Source organism: Dermacentor andersoni, chromosome 2 (assembly GCF_023375885.2).
Source record: "Dermacentor andersoni chromosome 2, qqDerAnde1_hic_scaffold, whole genome shotgun sequence".
In the NCBI taxonomy this organism is placed as follows: domain Eukaryota; kingdom Metazoa; phylum Arthropoda; class Arachnida; order Ixodida; family Ixodidae; genus Dermacentor; species Dermacentor andersoni.
This window is the reverse complement of record NC_092815.1, coordinates 27,771,393-27,794,406: the sequence shown is the minus strand read 5'-3', so window position 1 is coordinate 27,794,406 and position 23,014 is coordinate 27,771,393. Positions and strand designations below refer to the sequence as shown.

The 23,014-nt window shown below is 43.2% G+C and overlaps 1 protein-coding gene across 1 annotated transcript in view; it reads right to left on the bottom strand.

Annotated features, from left to right (window-relative positions):
• The window catches only part of LOC126542518 (centrosomal protein of 120 kDa-like), a 54,116-nt gene that overhangs the window by 9,912 nt on the left and 21,190 nt on the right, over window positions 1–23,014 (bottom strand). The window contains exons 10-19 of the mRNA XM_050189630.3: window positions 22,504–22,615; window positions 21,840–21,907; window positions 20,526–20,601; window positions 17,318–17,455; window positions 16,091–16,180; window positions 15,356–15,448; window positions 14,214–14,326; window positions 10,852–10,900; window positions 9,742–9,870; window positions 7,293–7,525 (exon numbers count right to left, since the gene is read on the bottom strand). Coding sequence (XP_050045587.1) covers window positions 7,293–7,525; window positions 9,742–9,870; window positions 10,852–10,900; window positions 14,214–14,326; window positions 15,356–15,448; window positions 16,091–16,180; window positions 17,318–17,455; window positions 20,526–20,601; window positions 21,840–21,907; window positions 22,504–22,615 — 1,101 coding nt within the window. The remainder of the gene's footprint in view (window positions 1–7,292; window positions 7,526–9,741; window positions 9,871–10,851; window positions 10,901–14,213; window positions 14,327–15,355; window positions 15,449–16,090; window positions 16,181–17,317; window positions 17,456–20,525; window positions 20,602–21,839; window positions 21,908–22,503; window positions 22,616–23,014) is intronic.

Here is a 23,014-nt window from a genome sequence, read left to right as displayed (position 1 = left end):
GCTCGCGTCTTCATTCAAGGACTACTGCATACTGTCGAATTCGTCATGCTGCCCTCGTGTTCCCATGACATTATATTAGGCTGGGACTTCCTTGCAAATAATAACGCCGTTATCAACTGTTGTCACGTCGAACTTGAACTTTCTGCACTTCCTGACCTTGAGACTATCAAAAACAGCCCTTCTAGTGCTAAACTGTCTGTGTCCGAAGACAATGCCATCCCTCCACGTTCTTCCCTGCTTGTGTCTGTGTTGTGCGCCGCCATTTCTCTTTACGCCCTCGGAGGTGTTCATTCCCCGCCGATGTTCTCCGCTGCCCTTTGCTCTCCTTACCCTTTACAGTGGCATCACGAAAATGGTCGTTGAGAATCCCATGGCCTGCCCTTTACCTTTATTTCATGGTGAATGCCTAGGCCTCGTTCAACCGGTCGACACCTTTTGCATCTTTGACGCTCCTGCCGTTTCTACTTCTGCAGACCTTGGCACACTTACTCATGACCCTGCAGTTTATCAGTCACTCCTCAACGCTTTCCATTGCTCCATTGACCATGGAATGTCATCTTCAGAACGAAGCCAGCTTATCGCTCTCCTGCAGAAGTTCCACGCTTCTTTCGACAGCCATGCTTCCGGTTTGGGTCACACATCGACTTTTCCACCAGATAGATACCAGCAGTAATGCACCTTTACGGCAATGCCCTCACCAAGTATCCACCTCTGAGCGCCATGTCATTGACCACCAGGTTGCTGACATGCTCAAGCGTGGCGTTGTGCAGCCTTCTAACAGTTCCTTGGCATCACCGGTCGTTCTCGTTAAGAAAAAGGATGGCTCTATTCGATTCTGCGTCTACTACTGATGTCTGAACAAGATAACGCACAAGGACGTTTACCCGTTACTGGGCATCCTGGACTGTTTGCAGGGAGTGGAGTTATTTTCTTCACTCGAGCATGTTCTGATATGCCTTACTGACGTGGGGCTTCATCTAAACTTTCAAAAATGATGTTTCGGCACCCGAAAGCTCACTATTCTTGGCCATGTTGTATGACGAGACGGCGTCCTTCCGAATCCTTTGCAACGGCCTTCTTTATCATCGTAATTACCTCTCTGATGGTCGCAAGTGACTACTTGTGGTACCCCACCATCTCCGTGACCTTATCTGCGACGCTTTCCACGCAGACCCTCAGTGCGCGCATGCCGGCCTCTTCAAGACCTATGCTCGACTACGTATCCGATTTTATTGGCGTGGCATGTATAACTACGTCCGAAAGTTAATTCGCTCCTGTGCTCAGTGCCAACGCCGAAAATTACCTCCCGGACAAGTTTACCCGTCAAAACCCCTCCCGTGCCCTAGTCGGCCCTTTGATCGTGTTGGTATAGACGTATACGGACTGCTACCCCTCACTGCAGCAGGCAACCGCTGGATTATTGTTGCAGTGGATCACTTGACCTGCTATGCTGAAACAGCCGCTCTACCGACTGCCACCGCCCGCGATGTGGCATCGTTTCTGTTACAGCAGTTCATTCTTCACCATGGTACCCCTCATGAACTGCTGAGTGATAGAGGCTGCGCCTTTCTTTCCGATGCTTTGAAGGCACTACTCGACGAATGCTGAATCGTCCACCACACCAGTACAGTGTACCATCCGCAAACTAACGGCATGACCAAGCGCTTCAACCGTACTCTTGGCGATATGCTCTTGATGTATGTCGCCTCTGACCATTCAAACTGGGCTCAAGTTCTCCCTTTCGTAACGTATATGTACAATACTGCGGCCCAAGCAGCTACGATTGTAACGAAGAAGAGTAGCCTGCCTGCGCCACAGCAACCACGAGCTCATACCGGTAGCGATGGTGTTGTGGCACAGGCAGGCTAATCTTCTTCGTTACAATCCAAACAAAACAAAAGCAATGAGCACCAATGTTTGTGTGCAATACTGCAATATTCAAAGTACAGTAATCCCTCTATTATAACTAACTCGCTTTACTCGAAATATCGCTTTATTCGAGCTTTCTTCCGGTCTCTACCCAAACGCATGCATTTTAAGCTGCATTACTTGAAGTGCACGAAGAGCTTGACCTGCTTAGAGTGAAGTGGCGAGCGGAAGCATTGCCGCTTACGAGTGGCCGCAACCCTTTTGCACATGCAGTGTCAAATTAATACTGCCGATGAATTAGTCTCATGCAGGCAAAGAACAGGCCACAAAAGTACCAGACCCACGACTGATGACCACCGAACCGAGTAAAGGGTACCAAGCGAGTGCAGAGTGCTCCCAGCTGTTTACTGTGGGACAAACGGAACAAAATCCCAATAAAGAAAGGCATCAGGCAAGGAGATACAATCTTTCCAATGCTATTCACAGCGTGTTTACAGGAGGTATTCAGAGACCTGGATTGGGAAGAATTGGGGATACAAGTTAATGGAGAATACCTTAGTAACTTGCACTTCGCTGATGATATTGCCTTGCTTAGTAACTCAGGGGACCAATTGCAATGCATGCTCACTGACCTGGAGAAGCAAAGCAGAAGGGTGGGTCTAAAAATTAATCTGTAGAAAACTAAAGTAATGTTTAACAGTCTTGGAAAAGAACACCAGTTTACGATAGGTAGCGAGGTAGGTAGTTACCGTGGATCCGGATCATGAGAATGAAATAATCAGATGAGTAAGAATGGGATGGGGTGTGTTTGGCCGGCATTCTCAGATCATGAACAGCAGGTTTCCATTATCCCTCAAGAGAAAAGTGTATAACAGCGGTGTCATACCAGTACTCACGTACTGGGCAGAAACCTGGAGGCTTATGAAAAGGGTTCTACTTAAATTGAGGACAACGCAACGAGCTATGGAAAGAAGGATGATGGGTGTAACGTTAAGGGATAAGAAAAGAGCAGATAGTGGGTGCGGGAACAAACGCGAGTTAATGACATCTTAGTTGAAATCAAGAAAAAGAAATGGGCATGGGCAGGACATGTAATGAGGAGGGAAGATAACTGATGGTCATTAAGGGTTACGGACTGGATTCCAAGGGAAGGGAAGCGTAGCAGGGGGCGGCAGAAAGTTAGGTGGGCAGACGAGATTAAGAATTTTGCAGGGAAAACATCACCACAATTAGTGCATGACCGGGGTAGTTGGAGAAGTGTTGGAGAGGCCTTTGCCCTGCAGTGAGCGTAACCAGGCTGCTGCTGCTGCTGATGATGATGATGAACGGAAGCTGTCGAATTCCATGGTGCAGCGTGCCAAAACCCTTAATCTAGGTCCCAATCGCATTGCTGGTGTCCCCTGTGATAGAATCCACACGAAAATAAAGTTTTCTCGAAGCTTTGTGATGTCAGAAAATCACGGTCACTTGGATGCCGAAAAGTGGCCAAAAGACCACAGGCAGGCTTGCGCCATAGCATTCCATGGGGTCCGCTCAATAAACAGTTTTACCGTTTTAAAGAACACTTCTGGCACTGAAACGTGTTGAAAAGCACAAAAGAAGTGTCCCTCTGACTATAAGTGCCATGTTTGACGCAAGGAGCTACGTTAACAAATCGGGAAGACGACTTGGGGGAAGTTGGTCTAGAAATTTGGTCGCTGCTCGCCATAATATGCCTGCATCGCAATAAAACATAGCCCCTAGCTTCGTTGCACTTTTAACAGTGCAAATCAACTGATGACTTGCCGAAAACACGAAAAATCCTAGCATCGGCAGCGGCGAGTCAGGCTGTCAACATGGCAGGGTCAACGCAAGCTGGTGAGTTTACCTGGCGATTTTTTTGAGCTGGTCATGCTCGATTCATGCCATCAGACTTTAGACAAACGGTCTAAATGCGTGGTAGAGTCATTGAATTTTGTTCTGAAACATTTGTCAATGGTGTGGACGCGACGGTGCGCAAACACCAACACTCGAACCGTAGAATTAGCACAGTGTTGTAGACAACAGTACGCTGAAAAACTCTCCTTTTGCAAACTTCACGGTTTGCACACCTTGGGGAAAAATTGCCGTGATCATGCAAAGCCCTTACTGCAAAACCGTTCAGTTTATCCGATCGCGCTGCGTACCCACAATGAGCAGCTAATCGTTTTTTGAGCCCAACAAACACAACCTCAGCCTCGAGCCACGGCATTTGCAGCGCTTTCCAGCGCAGTACTCTCGTAGTCTTCCGTGACCTCTGCACCTTCCCTATAGAAGCGGCCACTGCCTTCCCCTCCTCATTTGCTCTCATTTTTGCAAGCCATTTAGACACCAGTCACTCCTCTCAGTCGCCTTCATGTCAACTCCTTGACTCCTCGCTGCCAGTTTAGACGTGACTGCTTCTCCAAAGCTGCCCTCTTCCGGCCAGCCACTCTCGAGCACAATCTTCCACCAATAGGTGCCCTTCTGCGATTCCTGCTTCTTGATCTCCACAACTAGGATTGTCTTTCTTCCACTACACATGAAGCTGATACCAAGCCCGCCATTGCAACTGTCACCATCACAAGCGTGAACTGACAAGGAAAGCGAGATGCCCTGATGACATTTTGAAGCTTCTGCCTTCTGTGTCACCCACTGCATTCAGTTACTTTGGTACCAACGGCGTGTGCGTATGGATCCATGCTGCAGACCATGTGATTGTGTGTTATTCAGAGTGCTTCGTTAGCCAAGCTTCGCGTGTGCTTTTGTGGCCTACAGTGATGAATGGCTCCGTCACTCTCAGGGCCAAAGTGTCCGACTTTGGAGCAGAAAGTTCTGCTGGTAAAAGTGATAAAAAAAGCGGAAAAAGGTGGCCAGCAGAAAACTGACATCGCAAAGGAATTTGGCATAACGCCGTCTACTTTATCAACTGTATTGAAAAACAAGGAAGCTGTGCTGGATGGCTTTGAAAAGAGCTTCTCGGCGAAGAGAAAGAGGAATTGCGAGTCGAAATACCCCGAAGATGCACTTCTACAGTGGCTGAAGAATACCACGAGTGCAGATCTCCCCGTACGTGGACCTGCACTTATTGCAAAAGCCGAAGCTCTCTCCCTCCAAATGGGCCATAAGGATTTCAAGTGCAGTAATTTATTTATTAATTTATTTATTTATGATACCCTCAGGGTCAACATACATTACAGAGGGGAGTGGTATAAAATACAGAAAAACAACAAAATTTTAACAAGTAGCAGCACAATGTTTCTAATTATGCAATAATAGTTATGAAGAGACAGAATACATGTTCCAAAAAATACTATATATACAAAGAAGCAGTCCAGTGTTTCTAATTATACAATAATAGCTATAAAGAGGCAGAATACAACAATATGTTACAAAGCATTGGTTAATGAAGTCACAAATTTTTCATGATCTGGAATTGTTACTACCAATTTGGGAAGGCGATTCCAATCATTTGATGTGCGTGGTTTTATACAACGGAATGCCAACTTTATGAGCATGATCCAGAGGGTGCAAAACGTAATGAGGAGGAAGTATTAGTAAATAATGCAGGTAGGGATGATGATACAGTTTGTGAAAAAGGCTTAAGTGAAGTATCGTAGGTATGTTAAGGTTAGCTTTCATTACCGTGATGCTCGCGATTCGATCGTAATTAGAGAGTATAAAACGGACCGAATTATTTTGCACGATTTCAAGCGAATGTACCAAATTATTATAATGCGGATACCAAACTGAAGCGGTATATTGTAACTTAGGGCGAATGAGTGTTTTATATAGCATTAATTTGAGAGACGAAGGCGATTTTGCAAAGTTACAACGAAGACATCCGAACATGCGATTAGCGTTACAGACAACATGAGAGATGTCAGTATCCCATGTTAGATTGCTACTGATGTGAACTCCAAGGTACTTATATGAAGATACGCTGTCGAGCAGTGCATTATTTAAATGATAAATGGGTAAACTAGTAATCTTTCTAGACACTTGCATGAATTTGCATTTTTTTATGTTTAGTTCCATAAGCCATGTATTACACCACTCAAAGACAGCGTTAATGTCAGCTTAAAGAAGAGCAGCGTCGTTTGAACCTGTTATTTCTAGGAAAATTACGCAATCATCGGCAAAAACATGAACGGATGAGGAAATGCAAGATGGTAAATCGTTAATATAAATGAGGAAAATAAGAGGATCGAGAACTGAGCCCTGCGGTACACCAGAATGGACTGTGCATTCTTCAGAATTCGCGCCGTTAGCTGAAAGAAACTGAGAACGGTTAGCAAGAAAACTTTCAATCCAGATTAAGATGCAGGGATCGAGCTTAAATAATTGTAATATATAAATGAGCAGTTTGTGACACACAGTAATGGCTGGCTTGAGCAGTTCAAGAAACGACACAGCGTGACCTCGAAGTCGATCATTGGCGAAAGCGGAGCCGTGAACCATGACACGGTGGCTGTGGAATTTTTGCCTGCAAACACAACCGCGGTACTGCGACCGATGGATCAGGGCATCATAGAGACCACCTGGAAGCTGTACCGCAAGGCTCTTTTGCAGCGCATGCTCACAGCGAACGATGTCAGCAACAGGTACAAATGACATTGATTTGCTTGGCGCCATCCACGTGCTGAACTTTTCCTAAAAAGAACTCGCACCATCGAAGGTTGCCAACTGTTCTGCGCACACTGGCTTTTCCCGCGCCATCGTCAGCGACCCTGACGATGACCAAACTTGCAGCAATCTGTACGAGGCTGTTTATAACATTGCTGGCCAAGAGGTAGAAGGCAACTTCGAAACATTTGCGTTAGCTGACGCTGCTGCTCCCGTGGTCACCCCAACGACAGATGCAGATATACTAACTCACACTGTTGGTGGCCCCGACGAGAACAAAGAGCTGGCAGACGAAGAGCCACGTGAAGTGCCAACTATGGTGCAGACGCAGAAGTACCTACGCCTGCTGCGAAGTAAGGTTGAACGCATGGGCGGTGACCAAGGCCTCGTGCAATGCTTGGTCAAATTAGAGCGGGGGTTGCTCGCACCCGGTGAGAACTCGAAACAACCAAAGCTCACTGCCTTTTTTTTGCACTTGAATTAAGTTTTGCTTCACTAAATACATTCTATTTTGACTTCCTTGTAGTTGTGGTGCAATTGGAGCTCAACTGCTTTAGCTTTTCTCGAGTTACTGTGTATAATACATCTTTTCAACATTCCGTTGACTTCGTTATAATGAGGGATTACTGTAGAATGACATTATGCTCATTACACAGTACCTCTATACTGCAAATACAGCAGGAGACATGACGCTCTAAACAGTAGTATCAAGGGTTATTTAAAAAATATTGTTCCCTCGTTGAATTTGTAGCGAATTCCACTTCTTTAAATGGGGACAAAGAGACAATGAGAGTTTTCACCTGTTTGAAAATGGACCTGTAGAGGTTGCCATGGCTGCAGGATCACTTTCAAAACGCGCTTTGGCCTGCTGATAATGCCTCTCCACTTCATCATTTCGATCTTGTAGGTCTTGATGTTGAGTCTGCCTCAGACGTTCCTTACAAGCCGCAAGTTGGCTTTCAGTGTGATTACACTTTTCTTTGTATCGTTCTTTCAGGCGCAATGCTTCGTGCAGCTCCTTTAATAGTGCCACCTGTTGGGACAGAAATTGGCATATGTGTTAAAGCTGTCTGGAACAGTCAACATTTTCTCTGTAAAGCTTGATAGCAAAAGAAAAAAACAAACATGAAGAAGTTACATCTCCAGTGTTCTCATCTGAATACAGAGCATCAACAAATGCTGCTCATTGAAAATTACTGCGGTCATCTAGATCAACAGTTGGCGGGCAAGGGAAGCTCACAGAGAGCCTGGAGTCCACGTTTCGGCAAGCGGACTTGTCTTCATCAAGGCAATGACTGATTTCCTAAGTAGAATTTATAGTTAAATTAATACTGTATAATTATATATAGTTTAATATAGCACCTGTATAGCTAGATAGTTGCTGGGCAGTATGTCTATAGAAATACTATCCTGTAATATAAAAAAAGGTGCTCCCAGAAAAACCAAGTGTGATCTAGTGTTGCCATTGAAACTTTCATAGCATGTTAATGCATGCATAAATAAATCCTCCATGTAACGCTAGCATAACAGCATATTCTGACTCCAGGCGCAAGACCTGTGAGCATTCTTCAATATGCAGGCATCTTCATTCAATTTTAGCGTCTTCTTTTCGTGTAATAGTTATTTTACAATTGGTCATTCGTATCGTTTTCAGCTTACAACAGGACTTGTATTTGAATTCACAGCATTCTTGTTAGTGTCCATTTTTTTTTTTCAACTATTCAAAGCCTATCTTTACTTAGCTTCTTTTTTCTGACAATACTAAGCCCATTGCATTTACAATACCTGCTTACATGCCACCATTCTTTCTTGGTTGGGCGTCTTTTGCCACCCCCCCTTCTTAGAAGAATTTTCAGCAGCCTCCCGCTCGCCCTACTATCACAACTAATCCCTTTGTTTCAACACCTCCACTTCACTTGTCCAACCCTCACTTTACTCTTGCGCTCACCTGTTCTTCTCATTCTTACAGGGAAAGTGAGCTACATAAACACTTCCAAAAAAATCTGTTCTCGCCCTGACAAAGACAAGCGGTCCCCTCGTCAAAATGTTGACTCCAGGCTGAGGACTTTCACATTCAGCTGCTTGTGAACTCTTTTAAGCAAAGTCAGTGCAAAATACACCAGCAATGTTCTTTAAAAAACAATGTGTGTGTATATATATATATATATATATATATATATATATATATATATATATATATATATATATATATATATATATATATATATATATTTCGGCATATCAGCTTTAACAGCAGCACCACCACATAAAAAGTTTGAGATCTGATTGCTGTAGCATCATGGTGCACCACACATTTCATCATTCATTGCAGCAGTAATGACTTGACACACAACACAGTTGACAATGCAGTAAGAGGCCATGAAAACACTGATACTAAATAAGTTGCAGACCAACACACCAAATGGTCACCCTGTCAACAGTACTTCCGAGGATTTCAGACAAACAGAAACCACTTATTCAACAATCACGAACACTGCTAGTTTGTGCATAAGGGGCACCTAGAGTTAATGATCTTCACCTAGACATTCTCCTAGACTTTTTCGCATCCACTTATTCTTTTTGACCCCAGGCAGCAGTAAGCTATGTAAACACTGCCAAGGAACTCAATCATTGCTCTCATGAAGACAAGTACATGTACTTTTGTTGTAACATTGGCTCCAGACTGAGGCTTCTTTTTTATTCACTGTTGATCAATTCAAGTCTGGAGCTTCATGCCAACCTACATACTTAATTACGTTCATCCAGATCAACTTTGTATAGTAATGTAAAACTGATACTTTATCTCTATACAACACACCTTCTTTCTAACTATTTCTTAAACTGGTGAATACAGACAAAGGAGACAAGTGTGCAAGTAGCATCTATCCTTTCTAAAGAATACATCAATTTAGTCTATATTTTGTTTGTGGTTTTATTTTCCCATGAAGAGGTTTATTTTGTCCACCGAGGCTGTCTGCCCTAAACATTTGCTGGGAATTGCCCAATGCTGGGTTTCTAAAGGACTGCTTCACATAAAATAATGTATTTCTGCCCTAAGCAGAGAGACATTTAAGCTGCAAAAACCTTTCCTTATTAGTGCATTCACAGCAAATGTAGATAAATACATCCACATTATTTCATACATGAAGTTGTGGTGGCTGGTACACATCATTCGCCTCTTTGTGGGAGCTGTGCAGTAATCAACAGGTGACAGGTGCATGCGTGCCAAATAAGACCAGTACATTTTACCTTCTCGGCAAGCGCCTTTTCATAGTCCATCCGGACTTTGTGCTCCTGTGAGAAAGCATCTCTCTGGCTGGTCTTTAACTCTTCCAACAGTTTTTCACGCTCCTGGAGCTGGGCCTCCAGTTCGGAAACCTGTCAGTATCACCACAAGCTTGTGAAAGGAAGGCCAGAGACTGAAATATCTTTCTTCATATTGAGACGGAGAGGCACAGCATTGAGGAAAAAAAGGTCAGTTATTTAGTTTTGAACTGTAATAAAAACGGTGCATAGATCAACATAAGTGAATGTGACTGTCACACGGACAGTTTCAGTCCCCACAAAGACGCATTCTCAATGAAATTTTGAGTGCAATCAATGTGACGCTGCAGACAGAATTAATTTAAATGCTCAGTGAGTGGCTGACATAGCAAAGAAAAACGTTGTTATAATAAAGTGGAAACTGAAGTGAAAATGAGCTCATTAATTTGATGTTCGTCATGTGAACAAAAAGGTCTGAACTCTGCACAGTATTTTTTCCAGAATATTCACCACACTTAAGATGTCAGTGTTCATTTCTAATAGAACATGTTGCCACTTCACCGCCATTTTATGGCAGTGAAGTCCTTACAGCCTTTTGCAAACAGGGACATCAGCATTTGCTTCTGTCAGTCAAATTAAGCTATGTACAGGCATCTAGAATGCTTACTTCTGAATGTCAAATCATTCAAATGAGCCTCTGCAAATAATTTGGCATTGTTGCTGCCAGGTTACATGCCTTGAGCTACGTGAAAGCAGATTTCTTTTTTCATTATTTTTTTGCTACGAATCATATAGCATTGGATCATGCACTTTTGGTTTGATCGTAACAGCAAGACATCTACTTACACAAAGCATGATGGCAAAATATAAAATTTAATTTTCTGTACCCAATGATAGACTACATCAGTGTTTGTTACTTCAAAAGCTTGTTTATGCCAGGCGATACTGCACATGCATTTACTGGTGTTATCTTTTGTAACACTTTCATGATTGATGATTGAAGCAGCTAAGCACCAGAATTGATCTCTATATTTCAACAGGCTTTCTGTTTAAACATCACATTATTGAAAGCCTAAGCATCATCTAACATCATACCTGTCTCTTCAACTTGTGCTTTTCGGCTTCCAGATCAAGAACTTTTTTCCTGCACAAAAGAAAATTAAAGACAAAGAAAGGCTTTGACAGTACGAAGTGCTTGTGAGGACCTAAGTACTCAAGCAACGGGCTGTATTTATAGTAAGCACCTAGTTAGGAATAACATTGCATTCACACCAAAATATTATTTTTAACATGCAGCAGTAACAATAAAGAGTACTGGATGAAAAGTGATGCATGAATGTTTCTAGGAATTGTGCACATTTGTGCATGATATGTGAACTGTGTAAATAATGGTTTATCTCCAATAGCCAGGCTTATTCTTTAAAAGGCAGTGAAATTTCATGCGCATAGACTAGCGCAACCAAAAATTAACTATGTTAAAATAGGCCTCAATAAAGCAACAGCACCAAAGGATATTAAAGAGACATATCAGTAGCCTTTTATCTTCAAGCAAGATAAACTACTGCACTACAATAGGCTGGCATTTGAATACAGCTTGGCAGCAATATATGCTGTTGGAATTGAGGTGCATCCCAGAGCCTTTGCATGGGCATTCACCTCTTCAGTCGTCCCTACGCTTCTCCCGTTTCACTCGCAACAGTTGTCATTGGTGGCCTTTGCCGTGAACCGGTTTGCGGTGGCAGCCACGGCTGGGGAGCGAGTGCGAGGAACATCTCTTTGGGACAGCACTGGGTAGGTACAAGTTTTTCTCTCGTTTGCCGGCCCCTTTGTGTCTCGGACTTGAGCACGCCTACAGTGCCTTTGCACGTATGGCGAACATGTACCTTGTGTTGATCCTTTTCCGAATTTAAAGCCAAAGAGTGATGCCTAGTCCTCATGTGCGATCCTACTACACCGAGCCACACTTATCGAAGGCCCAAACCGACGGAGATTGCCCGGGCTCTTGCAGGTGGGCCCATTTGTTATGACAAGAACAAGCAGTGCAGCCGTGGGGACTTTCTTAGTGGCTTGTTGCAGGGAGCTGTCCTCTCACAACAATGTGCTAGCGGTTCCCTTTTCTGTATTTTTTTGCCCTTTTCATGGAAGCCCTTCAATTCCTGCGCCGCTCTAAACTGGGCGTTTGTTCAGTGTTTGATTTCGCCAGAGACAATAAGCAGTTTCTGCTAACTAAGGGCGATATTGTGTTTTCTTGCATGCGTAGCGCTCAGTGCCCCTCTTTTACAGCAAGAGCACACACATGGCGGCGTGCCAGATTATGTGACGCGGCGACTGATGCGGCCCTGTGGTTCAATAATCCTGAATCCACGGTGGTCGGTATTCCTACGAGATACGAGACGCCCACAACGCATTTAAACGAAGTTTGAAAACAACACCACCGTTTGTTTTCACAAAGAAGAACAAAACTGTGCATTTGCACTGTCGACTGCTTCCCTGTTCAGACGATGTTACACACATTATATACAAGATGTACATATAATGCTTAAAATAATGACACTATACAAATACAGTAGCTGTAAATCTCATTAAGGAAATAAATTATTAAGCAAATCAACTATTACACAATCTGTTTGCCTTAAAACTAATATAATGTAATCATGAAGAATAGAGTCAATATGTCCGAGTTCTGATGCTACTTAAAGGGGGCCCTGCAACACCATCCTGAGGTCACCATATTTGCTCTAGAACTATTCTTAGCATGTCATAGAACACAGAGCGAAAGGACATGAAAATTTACCCCCACAAACTCAAGTTATCGGTCATAGAAAACTCAATATACAAGCAAAGTGAGAGCTAATAATGCTAAGCAAATTTTCGTGGCATTAAGGTGCACATTTCACTCTTCCATGTCGTCGTATGGTGCCACCCAATAACAGTAAGGCATTCGCAGAGGTCGGTGTGCTGCAGTTGAGAAGCCTACTCAGCCTGTTGAGGACATTCCATGGCATTCCCACAGCCTTTGCGATCATGCGGTCTAATCTCGGAGGCCATGGTATCACTTTCGTGGTTACAACAGCTCCTGCAAGGCAGCTGTTGGTGTGCCAAAGTACACAGCATGTCACGCGTTGTTCCAATGGTTGCAACACCTCACTTGTAGCTCTGAAATACTTAAAATTGTTAATGTAGTATCATGGCTTTTTCTGCAGTACTCGCAACATTGCACGAATGCAAATTTCACATCACATTTTTTTTAACCAATCATCATAGCAGCACTCTAGTATATCACATCCAGATCCAGTGTAGGAAATACATAAAATTACCGCATCAAGGTGATGCCATTGGTGTCACTCAACAAGCTTTGCCTTGCACATTGCAGGGCCCCTTTAAGCTTTACATAAAGTATGTAACAAACTTGAAAAATACACACTTTGCCACTTGTGTGTACTTTGAAAGAAAATATAACCAGTGCTACACAAATGAAGTTAAAAACGGCCGTGGCTTAGCTTGGTTAAGCCTGATGATTGCGAAGCAATAGTGTGTCGCCGAGCTGCATACTGGGCACGCCGCTTAGAAAGTCGTTCTTCTCGTTCTTCTTCCGTCTCCATAGCTCACTGATGCTTCCTCTTTGCATTCTGCCGAGCTGCCTTGTTCGGGAGTTAGTCCGCCTTCAAGAGTGGAACGCGATAGCGTTATCGCACCCCGTTCGCACCGCCTACTCAAACGCGCTACGCCAGCCAAACGTCGCGATCGGCAAAGATAGCCGGGCCCCGACGCGCCATGAAGGCGGACGCGATCATGGGGCGAGTGGTGCGCCACGTGTCGGGGCAGCTCCGTACATTGCGAGGAGGGTGTCTTCAGTGTTTGCCCCAAGATGGCTCTGCGTGTGCGCAGAGCGCACAAGAAATGTAGTGGAAAGGTACTTCGCTACTCGTGAAACTGCAACTTCTGTAAGTTACGTGGTCATAATTACCGATATATACCGCAGTATAACTTTCTACGGCACGTTTCTAAGGCAACACCGCATTCACTAGAGGCGATTTTGTCCCGTTTTGAAGTAGCGAACTCGTGGCTGAGTGGTAGCGTCTCCGTTTCACACTCCGGAGACCCTGGTTTGATTCCCACCAGCCCAGCTTACAAGATGTCTTTTATTTATGAAATGGCATTATTTATGTGACGTCACTCTAGGTCACGTGGTGTGACGTCACGCAGCGAGGTCACGCTAAAGGTCAATGGTGCCTACCACCGCCTCGCCACGGAACGGGCTGAAGTGCGACCTAAAGTAATATTGCTTCGCAATAAAAAATATGTACAACGCACCAATAAAGTGATGGGTCTAATGCATGCACACTACATATACGTATGCTGAAGATCTACTGCCACTTCCTAGTTTAGTTGTGGAATACTTTTTATCGGAGTGTGTATGACTTAGGGAAAACAAAAGAGAGCGGGTTTGTACTCACTTCTCAATGTTCAGCATGTGCTCATACTCTTCTAGTGAGCGCCTAAGTGTTTCTTTGGCTTCTTTTTGAAGGCGCGTCTTCAGGAACTGGAAGTCTGACTTTTGCTGTTCGAACTGGCAAAGGTGTCCACAGAAAATCTCAATTAAAATCTCTTCCCATTTTTTTTTGGTTGGCTTATCCTAGTAGTGGAAATCAAAGTGAATTCAATGTGAAGGACATGCACAGCAGTATGTTCTGATGCAACAGTGACATATAGCTAATTTATTGTCAGTCGGGTAAATAAAATCCTGTACTAAAGACAAATCTGTAACAGTACCTCCCGTAAGGTTTAATTTATGTTTACTAGCCTACCAGTGAAAGACACTACACACTTCTGATTACTTCACATATTCAAAGCAACATTTTGAACCTGTTTTGGAGCAAAAAGATTGGCTTGTGGACAATCCACCGTCATACAATGCGCTGCCTTTTCACAGCTGCCAGCACAATGTTATGTTATGGTCTGTACCAAACCAGCCTTCAAAAGAAGCGTGGACAGGAGTTGTTGCCCCACTGGCTGCTTGATAAGATATAGTATGTGACAAGTGAAGTGCTTCTTTGTCGCAGCTGAAACCAAGTTTTGTTTCTATTTCTTATTTACACTAGACTACCTTTATGACAAGCATTTTCCATGCCAAACTCTCCAATAATCTGAACAGTTCAGGGGCCTTTGTTTTGTTTCTAATAGCTTCAGTGCACTTCGACTAAGCCAGAGCTATTATATAACATAAAATTATATTTAGGGTTTTCAGGGTATTTAGTCTGTCTTGACGAGACAAGTCCGTTGTACTTCTCCCTCAGCAATGAGCCGGCATCACATAATGACATACAATGACCAAAGCGAACCATGCCAGACAGCCTGCATAGGGCATGCAACATTGATCAAATGACAAAACATTATGGCAAATTCAAGAAATCGCATCAGTGCGCACTGGGGCGCCTCAATGCGCCATTTCGTCCAATCATCATCGTCCCAGAGCGCCACGATGCGTGCCAATGTGATTTGCCAAATTCGCCATTAGAAAGTGAGCATGTTTTTCCCGGTCAATGTCTTTCATACCTGATGTGAAATAAACTACAAGCAGTGAAAAGCCTGACTGTACCTCAGCTTCTCTCCGAGCGTGGGCATTTTCACGCGACTCAACCTCTTTCAAGCGAGACTTGAGCTTCTCCTCCAGTTCTTTGTTCTCCTTCGTCTATAAGCAACAGAAAGAAGGCATGGAATGTTACATCAGATCAACCAAACTTGTTGTCTAAGTTGCAAGTTGTTATACTATGTCAGTGCAAGTACAGTGCATTTGCCTATTACATTTTTTGACGCAGCTTATGTCAAATCAGTTTGATGGAAGCTCGCAAGGTGGATGAGAAATTGTGAAATGAAAATTTTGTCATCAACCCGACAGCAGCCACAGCTACAAAAGAAACTAGTTTCCCTTGTAGCTTCGGCTACTGTCGGGTGGATGACAATTTTTCCCTTTTATGATGCAGCTTGAGGAACCATTCCCTCAGTACAAGACAATCAGCCAGACTTTACACTCGGTAACCTCCTTATCTTTCTCTCTCTGGAGCAGCCATGGACGAAGTGTGAAGGATGCGTTCTGACTCAATGCCAGCCAGTTCTTGTGAGTGTTGCACCTGGCGAAAATTGTTCCCTAACATTAAGATCCTCTCGTGCCAGCCAACCAACACATGGAATCATTTGCTGCTGTTTTGATGTAACACAATCGCAGGACTGCACAACCAATCAAGCTTCATTCCTGGAACTGGCAGACTCTAAACTGTCTTGCTAGTGCATTCACAAATCAATAGTTTCAATACAGTTTGCGCAGAACCTCTACCTTTCGCCTTAGAACCGAGTCTCGCTCAAAGTCCTGCCGCCTCCACTCCTCTGAAAGTGCACAGAGATGGGCTTCCTCTTTTTCTTTTAACTGCAAGCAATAAACCACACGAAATACAAACAGTTAGTTCAATGTTTATCCAACCATTGGTTATAATGTATCCATAGGGCTTTGAAATGTCAAGTTGCAACATATTATTTTGCTTTACCGGGCAGCGTGGTGGCAGTGTATGGGAAGCACAGAGTTAACACATCCCCATCAAGTCTCTGTTCCCACAAAAACCAACAGACAGTGAAGTTATTAGACATATAAACAAAAACTTAGTACAGGAACTACAGCTCCTAGTCAGAAATATTCTACTGACAGTTACATAAATAGGAGCACCAGGTATACACGACCCTTTCATGCTAAGCCACTCACTCGTTTGCGCTCAAAGTTTGCACAGACATTGCATTTTGCAGTGGGTTCAGTCTAGTTCAGTTTAATACAGTGTTTCTTGGCCTTACTTGCTCATTTCATCGGCAAACACACAGTGTTCACCATAGCCATGATAAATGATTCTGTTGTGGTGAAATAAACATGTTTTGAGTGACACTGCCGCAGATGATGCTCCCTTTAGATTTACTGTGGACAAAACAGGCAAATAATGCCTGCAAGTGTGATATACCGAACTAAACCCTCTACAAAATTCTTGTTGTGTGCGAAATTTGAGCACGAATGATTCAGCAGTTTAGAAAGAAGAGTCGTGTACGCTAGCTGGTGCTCCTGTTTATCCATCACTCAGCTAATAAATACAGAAATCCCCAAATATCTCTTTTGAGAAAAATCTCCACACTCAGTTCATACAGTGAATTACAGTATGCTACCATAAAGACACAGTAAGCGTGTTCATGCTAATTAATGAAATATCAGTTGTTGTACTGCGACTCCATTGCACTTCTGCTGATAAACAAAATAGCTACACCGATATTCCATTAGGCTTGTGAACCCTCTACCAGTAACCAGTGCTTGCTAAGACTTAGTTATATACTATAAAAATTTTTAGACAAATCCGAGTAAACTTCTTAAAGCAGGCTGTGCAGTGTGTGCGTGGTGTACATCCCATATGCAGGCCTTGAACCAACAGGCCTACCAACACATTGGAAATCAGAGAAGTGGCACAGGATTTTTTTTCTTTCTCTGCGCAATGCTCAAATACTTTGAGAAGTTCAGCAATGACAGACGCACCCGTGCTCTGAACATTATCTCCTGCTGCTCCTTCCACAGCTCCAGCTCTGTCATTACTTTAAAGATTTCTCGCTCTCGTGACTCTGCTGCGGCCTGCACTGGAGGAGGTCTGCTGGCTGCATCACCCAGGCTGCCAGGCTGCAACAGGAACAAAACACTCATCATATCAAGAAAATGAACATTTGAAACAGCACGGGGAACAATGCCACAGCAGTCTGTATCAAAAAGGCATGAACATAAGTTTGTTCCTTTTTCTTTAGCATAAAAATGAACATTCTGCCCACTGCATCAAGTAATGCATGCAAGTAAGCACGCATCTCAAGCTTTGAACGATGCCACACATAAAGGCACCAAGGGCATGACAACTCTTAAGGCATGACAAATGTGCTAGCAAGCCGTCCCTTCCACTGTAGTGAAAAATGTTGTTTTTTGAAAAATAATCCGGAGAACAAGCAGATCATATTTTCTGCTTGTTGGTTATATGCGAAGGAAGCAGTCCAAAACAGAGGGCACTGCATATAATTGACTTTGGAGGCTGGCTCGCTCTGTAGGAGCATCAGGCAATGGTCGTGCCGCTGCGCAAGACATCTTCCAATGTCGCCATCTGGTAGCCAGTGCAAGCCTGCAGGAGGCTAGGAATTGTTTCATTGACACACTCCCTCAAAACCAGAATACTGTGCTCACATCTTGTTAACCAGTAGAAACAATCTAGAAGGCTGAGCATGAGGTACCTTTACTTATTGAATGCATCTATGCCTGCATTGTGGATGCAGAGTAGACAGTCGTTGTCGTAAGTTGTCCAACCATTATAGTGGCACATCACTGACAACTGCAGATTCCAGCAGGTAGTAGAATTATCTCCTTTTCAAATTTGTTGAATATAATTCTCTGCCACCATAATCGTAACCTGCTGTTAGGATGGAATCCTCGACCATTGTTTTCATTTTCATTTTCTACATGCATTTCCTTCCCCTTTTGTAACCTCTCATTTTCCTGACTACTGACTTTAGTCGCAATCTGACTGCTACCTTAGTTATGTTCCAGTTCCTCTTCACAATCAATGCACTTGTCTGCTCTGAAACATACACTGTGAGCACTGTTAGAAGGGGTAGCTATTCCATGTACATGCTGGCAATAATAGGCTTGTGGCTCTATCAGAAGAGTATTCGGTGTGTGGAGATAGTTGAAGGTCCACTTTCCTACTCAAATAGAAGAGCATAATTTCCTTGCTACTTCATGACCAGGCACAGACTGTTTTCAGTCGAGACTAGAAGGGCTCAGCTTATTCTGTTGACATTGCCAATAGGCATTACAGGTCTAAAGATGCCCTGCGATGCCTTTTCTTCTAACCCGAGAAACATACATGGATAAGTGCCATGCCTTTAAATGAATATACAGTCAAATGCCTTTATAATAAAGTGCTTGGGATCTCCAAAATTCTTCATTATACAGGTCACTTCGTTGTGAAGGTTGCACAACTTACCACTCACATTAGAGCAAGCTAAGCATGTTCAACAAAAGAAAAAGATTGTTTAACATGAATTCAAGAGAGACTCAAGGCCCAAACACAAGGAACAAGTGTACGATAAATTTTCAGCATCGGCTGACGTTAGCTGGCCTTCATGCTTCGCTAGCCACTTCAGGCGTTGGTGCTATGATCTCACATGGACAGACTTTAGTGTCGAGCAAGTGTTGCCCCCAATGTCACATTGTTCTTAGCAACAACTGCCAACACTGAAAATCCATTGGAAACTTGTTCCTGGTGGTGGAGTATTTAGTCAAATAGGTTGCTAATATTTTTATTCACACATTGTTTGACAGAATATGCGACTGTAGCCAACATTATTGCAATGAAGTTCATGGCATGCTTCATGGCAAAATGCAGGAACTGCGCAAAGTAAAACTAGAGATCGTAGAATGAGGCTATCACCTCTCTTGCCGTCAAAATTCTTGGCTCATTTACAGGATCTTTGTCAGTGTTGTCTTCGTTAACATTCGCATCCTTTCTGCCCTGGATGGCTTCGAAGACGTCGTCAGTCATCAGTTCCATTTACATCATCATGCCGTCATCAATCAACATATTCATTGGCCATCGCAGCTGCTGATGTGTTACAACAAGCAGTGTATGACTTGAGTGGTTCCCGGAGCAGTGACGCAGGACTGCTACTGATATCAGCACACTCGTCAAGTGCACCACTAGTGCTGCCATTAGCACTAGCACAGCACGCACCTTAGTGGTGTCTGCAGAAGGTCATGGAGGCACTGCTACTTGGCCTCCATGGTATAGCAACAAACCAACTGTTGGGGACGCCCAAGTCCCTCCGTTGTGCAGGCAAATTCGTTAGAGTAGTCTTCATCATAGAGGCATTCACAATACACAAGAAAATTAAGGGAAAATTAGACATCCGCGCAATTGTAGCAATTGTTACAAAGCAAGTAGGAGGCTTCAACTATGAGGCTTTTCTTTCAAGGAATTCGTATGGTTTCCTTTGTAGCAATTGCTATGAGTGGGTGGCTGTCTCATTTTCCCTTTATCAATTACTTCTCTCCCCCGTGCGGGCTTCCACAGAACTATTATGTCCAACTCTTGCCTTTGTTTCGAGTTGTTGATAAGTTTGACTTTGCCCTGCCATCTGCTAGCCACCTGGTAGAGCGACTGCCCTGGAAAGGCGGTGGTCCCTATTCAAGTCCAGGCCAGGATGAATTTTTCTTTAACTACGAGGCTTTTCTTTCGAGGAGCCCATATGGATTTCCTTTGTTGCAAATGCTATGATTGGATGGATGTCTCATTTTCCCTTTATTAATTTACTTCTCTCCACCTTGTGGGCTTACACAGAACTATTACGTACATATGAAAAATAAGAATTTCGCCAGGACATAATCAATCCTTTGTTATGCAGGTGATTTCGCTGTAGAGGCATTCAACTGAATTCCCCAAAAAAATTTCCGAGAGGACCCGATAGGAATGAACAGACAAAGAGCACAATGTTCACTTTTCCTGTTTCACCTCAACTGAATGTTTGTTCTCAGCTGGTGTGGTGCCAATGCCTTGCTTAGCGCTCTTTTCATACCTTTTCTTCTTTCTGCAGTGCACTTTTGGTAACCCTACAAGGTTGGTGCCTTGTAAAACTCATCATACTCTTGTGCAACTCCCAAAAAATCAGAAGCCAGTGTTCATGCTACACACACCACTTATAAAAAAGGTTACCGGCTCTCTGGATGGAAGAGATGTAATGCCAAGGTCATCAAGGCATACGACTGCTTGAAGCTCTCCAATCACTTTCCTGGTCAGAAAAGAGGAAAGAAGGACAAATTATACCAGGCAGACTCAGCAATATATGACTTGGTATCCACTCTTTCCTCCCTCTGGCTACTCTGCCAGTTTTCAGAAAGGGCCGAGGGAACTCCATTCTTTGCACACACCACAGCCTACATGCATGCAAAGGACTACAGATGCAGAACTCTCCAACATCCACATTCAATCAAAAAAAGGGCTATGTGGAGTTAATCACATGGAAATTTTAAATATAAACAGATGCACCTACTGCTCATATTACTGCAAAGGTTATGAGTATATTATTCAAAGTCAATGCATGGCTTTGACTCAGTTCAGCTGCTATTTTTATTCACAGTTCGGGCTGGAAGACTAAAAAGTGCTCCGAAAGAGCTGCAATGGGAGTGAGTGCTGCACAAATGTTTGCTCTTCATGCCACTGCCATGAGAGGCAGCACACACATAAGTGACTTGACACTAATTTTGCTACTGGGTTCTCCAGGACAAGCAAGAGGTAATTATTTGTCCACAATCAAACTAGTGCAGTTTAAATTTTCAGAAATGTTTATTATTCCCTGCAAGACACTTCGTCAAATAAATTGAACACCTTAGGAATTATATGTCCCTCGGCCTTCCTACGTTTTCACTGCAGTGCATATATTTGCTCAAGCAGTCTGCTTTATTAGAAGACCAGCAAAAATGGCTGAGGGTATAGACCACCAAGACACATGCCATTTCTGGCAGTGGCATTTGGCGTAACCATACATAAATATGATGTAACCAATTCTGGTACTGATTTTTGCCACACAACAGGGCTCGCATTCCTGTTGACAAGAGAGAGCAGCATATCGATGACGGTGCATGTTGAATTTGTACCCTAGAAAAAACCTTGACTTTTCTAGGACCCAGTTTTAAGAAACCTCCATCCTATGGCCAACAAACTCTGTAATAATCCTGAATTCAGTAAAGATGCCACTCATAAGAAGCTGCATGATTTCTGTCAACCAGTATGAACCTGCAGTTCATGGCTGTGATCAATTTCGTCATGCTTATATTTTACACTATATAAAATGTTATGATACAAAGCGAGAAGAAAGGGGGTTAACTGAGGGGCCCAATATTTTTATTAATCGTATCATGAGAAGCCAACAAACAAAGACACCAAGGAAAACTTGGTAATTTCCCCTATGTTTTCCTTGGTGTCTTTGTTTGTTGGCTTTTCATGATATGATACAAAGCAGTCACTTACCCCCTGATGTCCATAATGGAAACCTTGCTTGTCTGCATTCGTCTTTGTCCTGTTGCCCCATTGTCCTTCTGTGGGTTAAAAGAACCGTTATTAACTGATTCAACAAGACTAAACAAAATTTTGATGCTCTGTCAAATATAGAGTTCCCATGCTGACTTCTGTGTCTGCCTGTACCATAAGCAAAAAAATCAAGTAAGTAATGAAAATTATGCAGTATTGGGCTCACAATACGACAAATTGAAAACACATTTGCTCCTGCCAAAAGCAAAAAAATGGAAACAGAAACACCCTCTGGTCAACAAACTTTTGTCACAACAGCAATGGGGGCTCAGAAACATGCAGAGCCGAGCATGCTTTGCACTTGAGATTCACACTCTCACTTCTGATTCAAAGCTGTTGCGCATAACTGATACACAGCCTTGCTCAAAGGCTTCCACACCTCAGAATTTCTCAACTTTATTTTTGCTTTCTGCCTGAAGCAATTATACTACAAACATGGCAGTAATGCTCTAGTGGCTGTGATCTAGTGGCTGCTTGCCAGTAGATCCTAATGCATCATAGGCATTTTGAAAAGACAAAATAAAACTGTTAGGGCAATGAGAACAATTGAACTACAATATGAACAAGAAAACCAATCTTAGTGCAAGTGTTAAAAACAACTCACGATGAGAGTGGAAGCAGGGCACCTCAGGACATTTGCCAGGGAAACCTCAGCTGTGCCAAAGAGCTTATCAGCACCCTCGACTTGGCTGAGGATCTCCACCATAAGTGGAAGCCTGTTAAAGGGAAATGAAAATGTCTAAAAAAATAAGAACAAAGCACTACAAACACCCCAATCAAAGTGTTAAATGTATAAATGAAATAAACAAAACAAAGAAGCCAAATGGGCAGAATATTTAAAGCTCCAAAATTCCAGTGACAATAACACATCTCAGTCATAAAGAACTGATTATTAGGACTTGCACTTTGTGCCAGGTAGAGTTGCTGTGAAATCCACAAAAGACATGGAACTTTTCTGCGCAGCTTAAATTTTAGGCTATGCGCAGTACCATTATGAATATGCTAGCCTATTAATAAGACTGGAATATGAAGGTCACTGCACCAATCAAATGCCAAACAGATTGTGCACTCATTCTATATTTCCCTGTTTGTGAAATTGCAATTTTCTCTTTGCA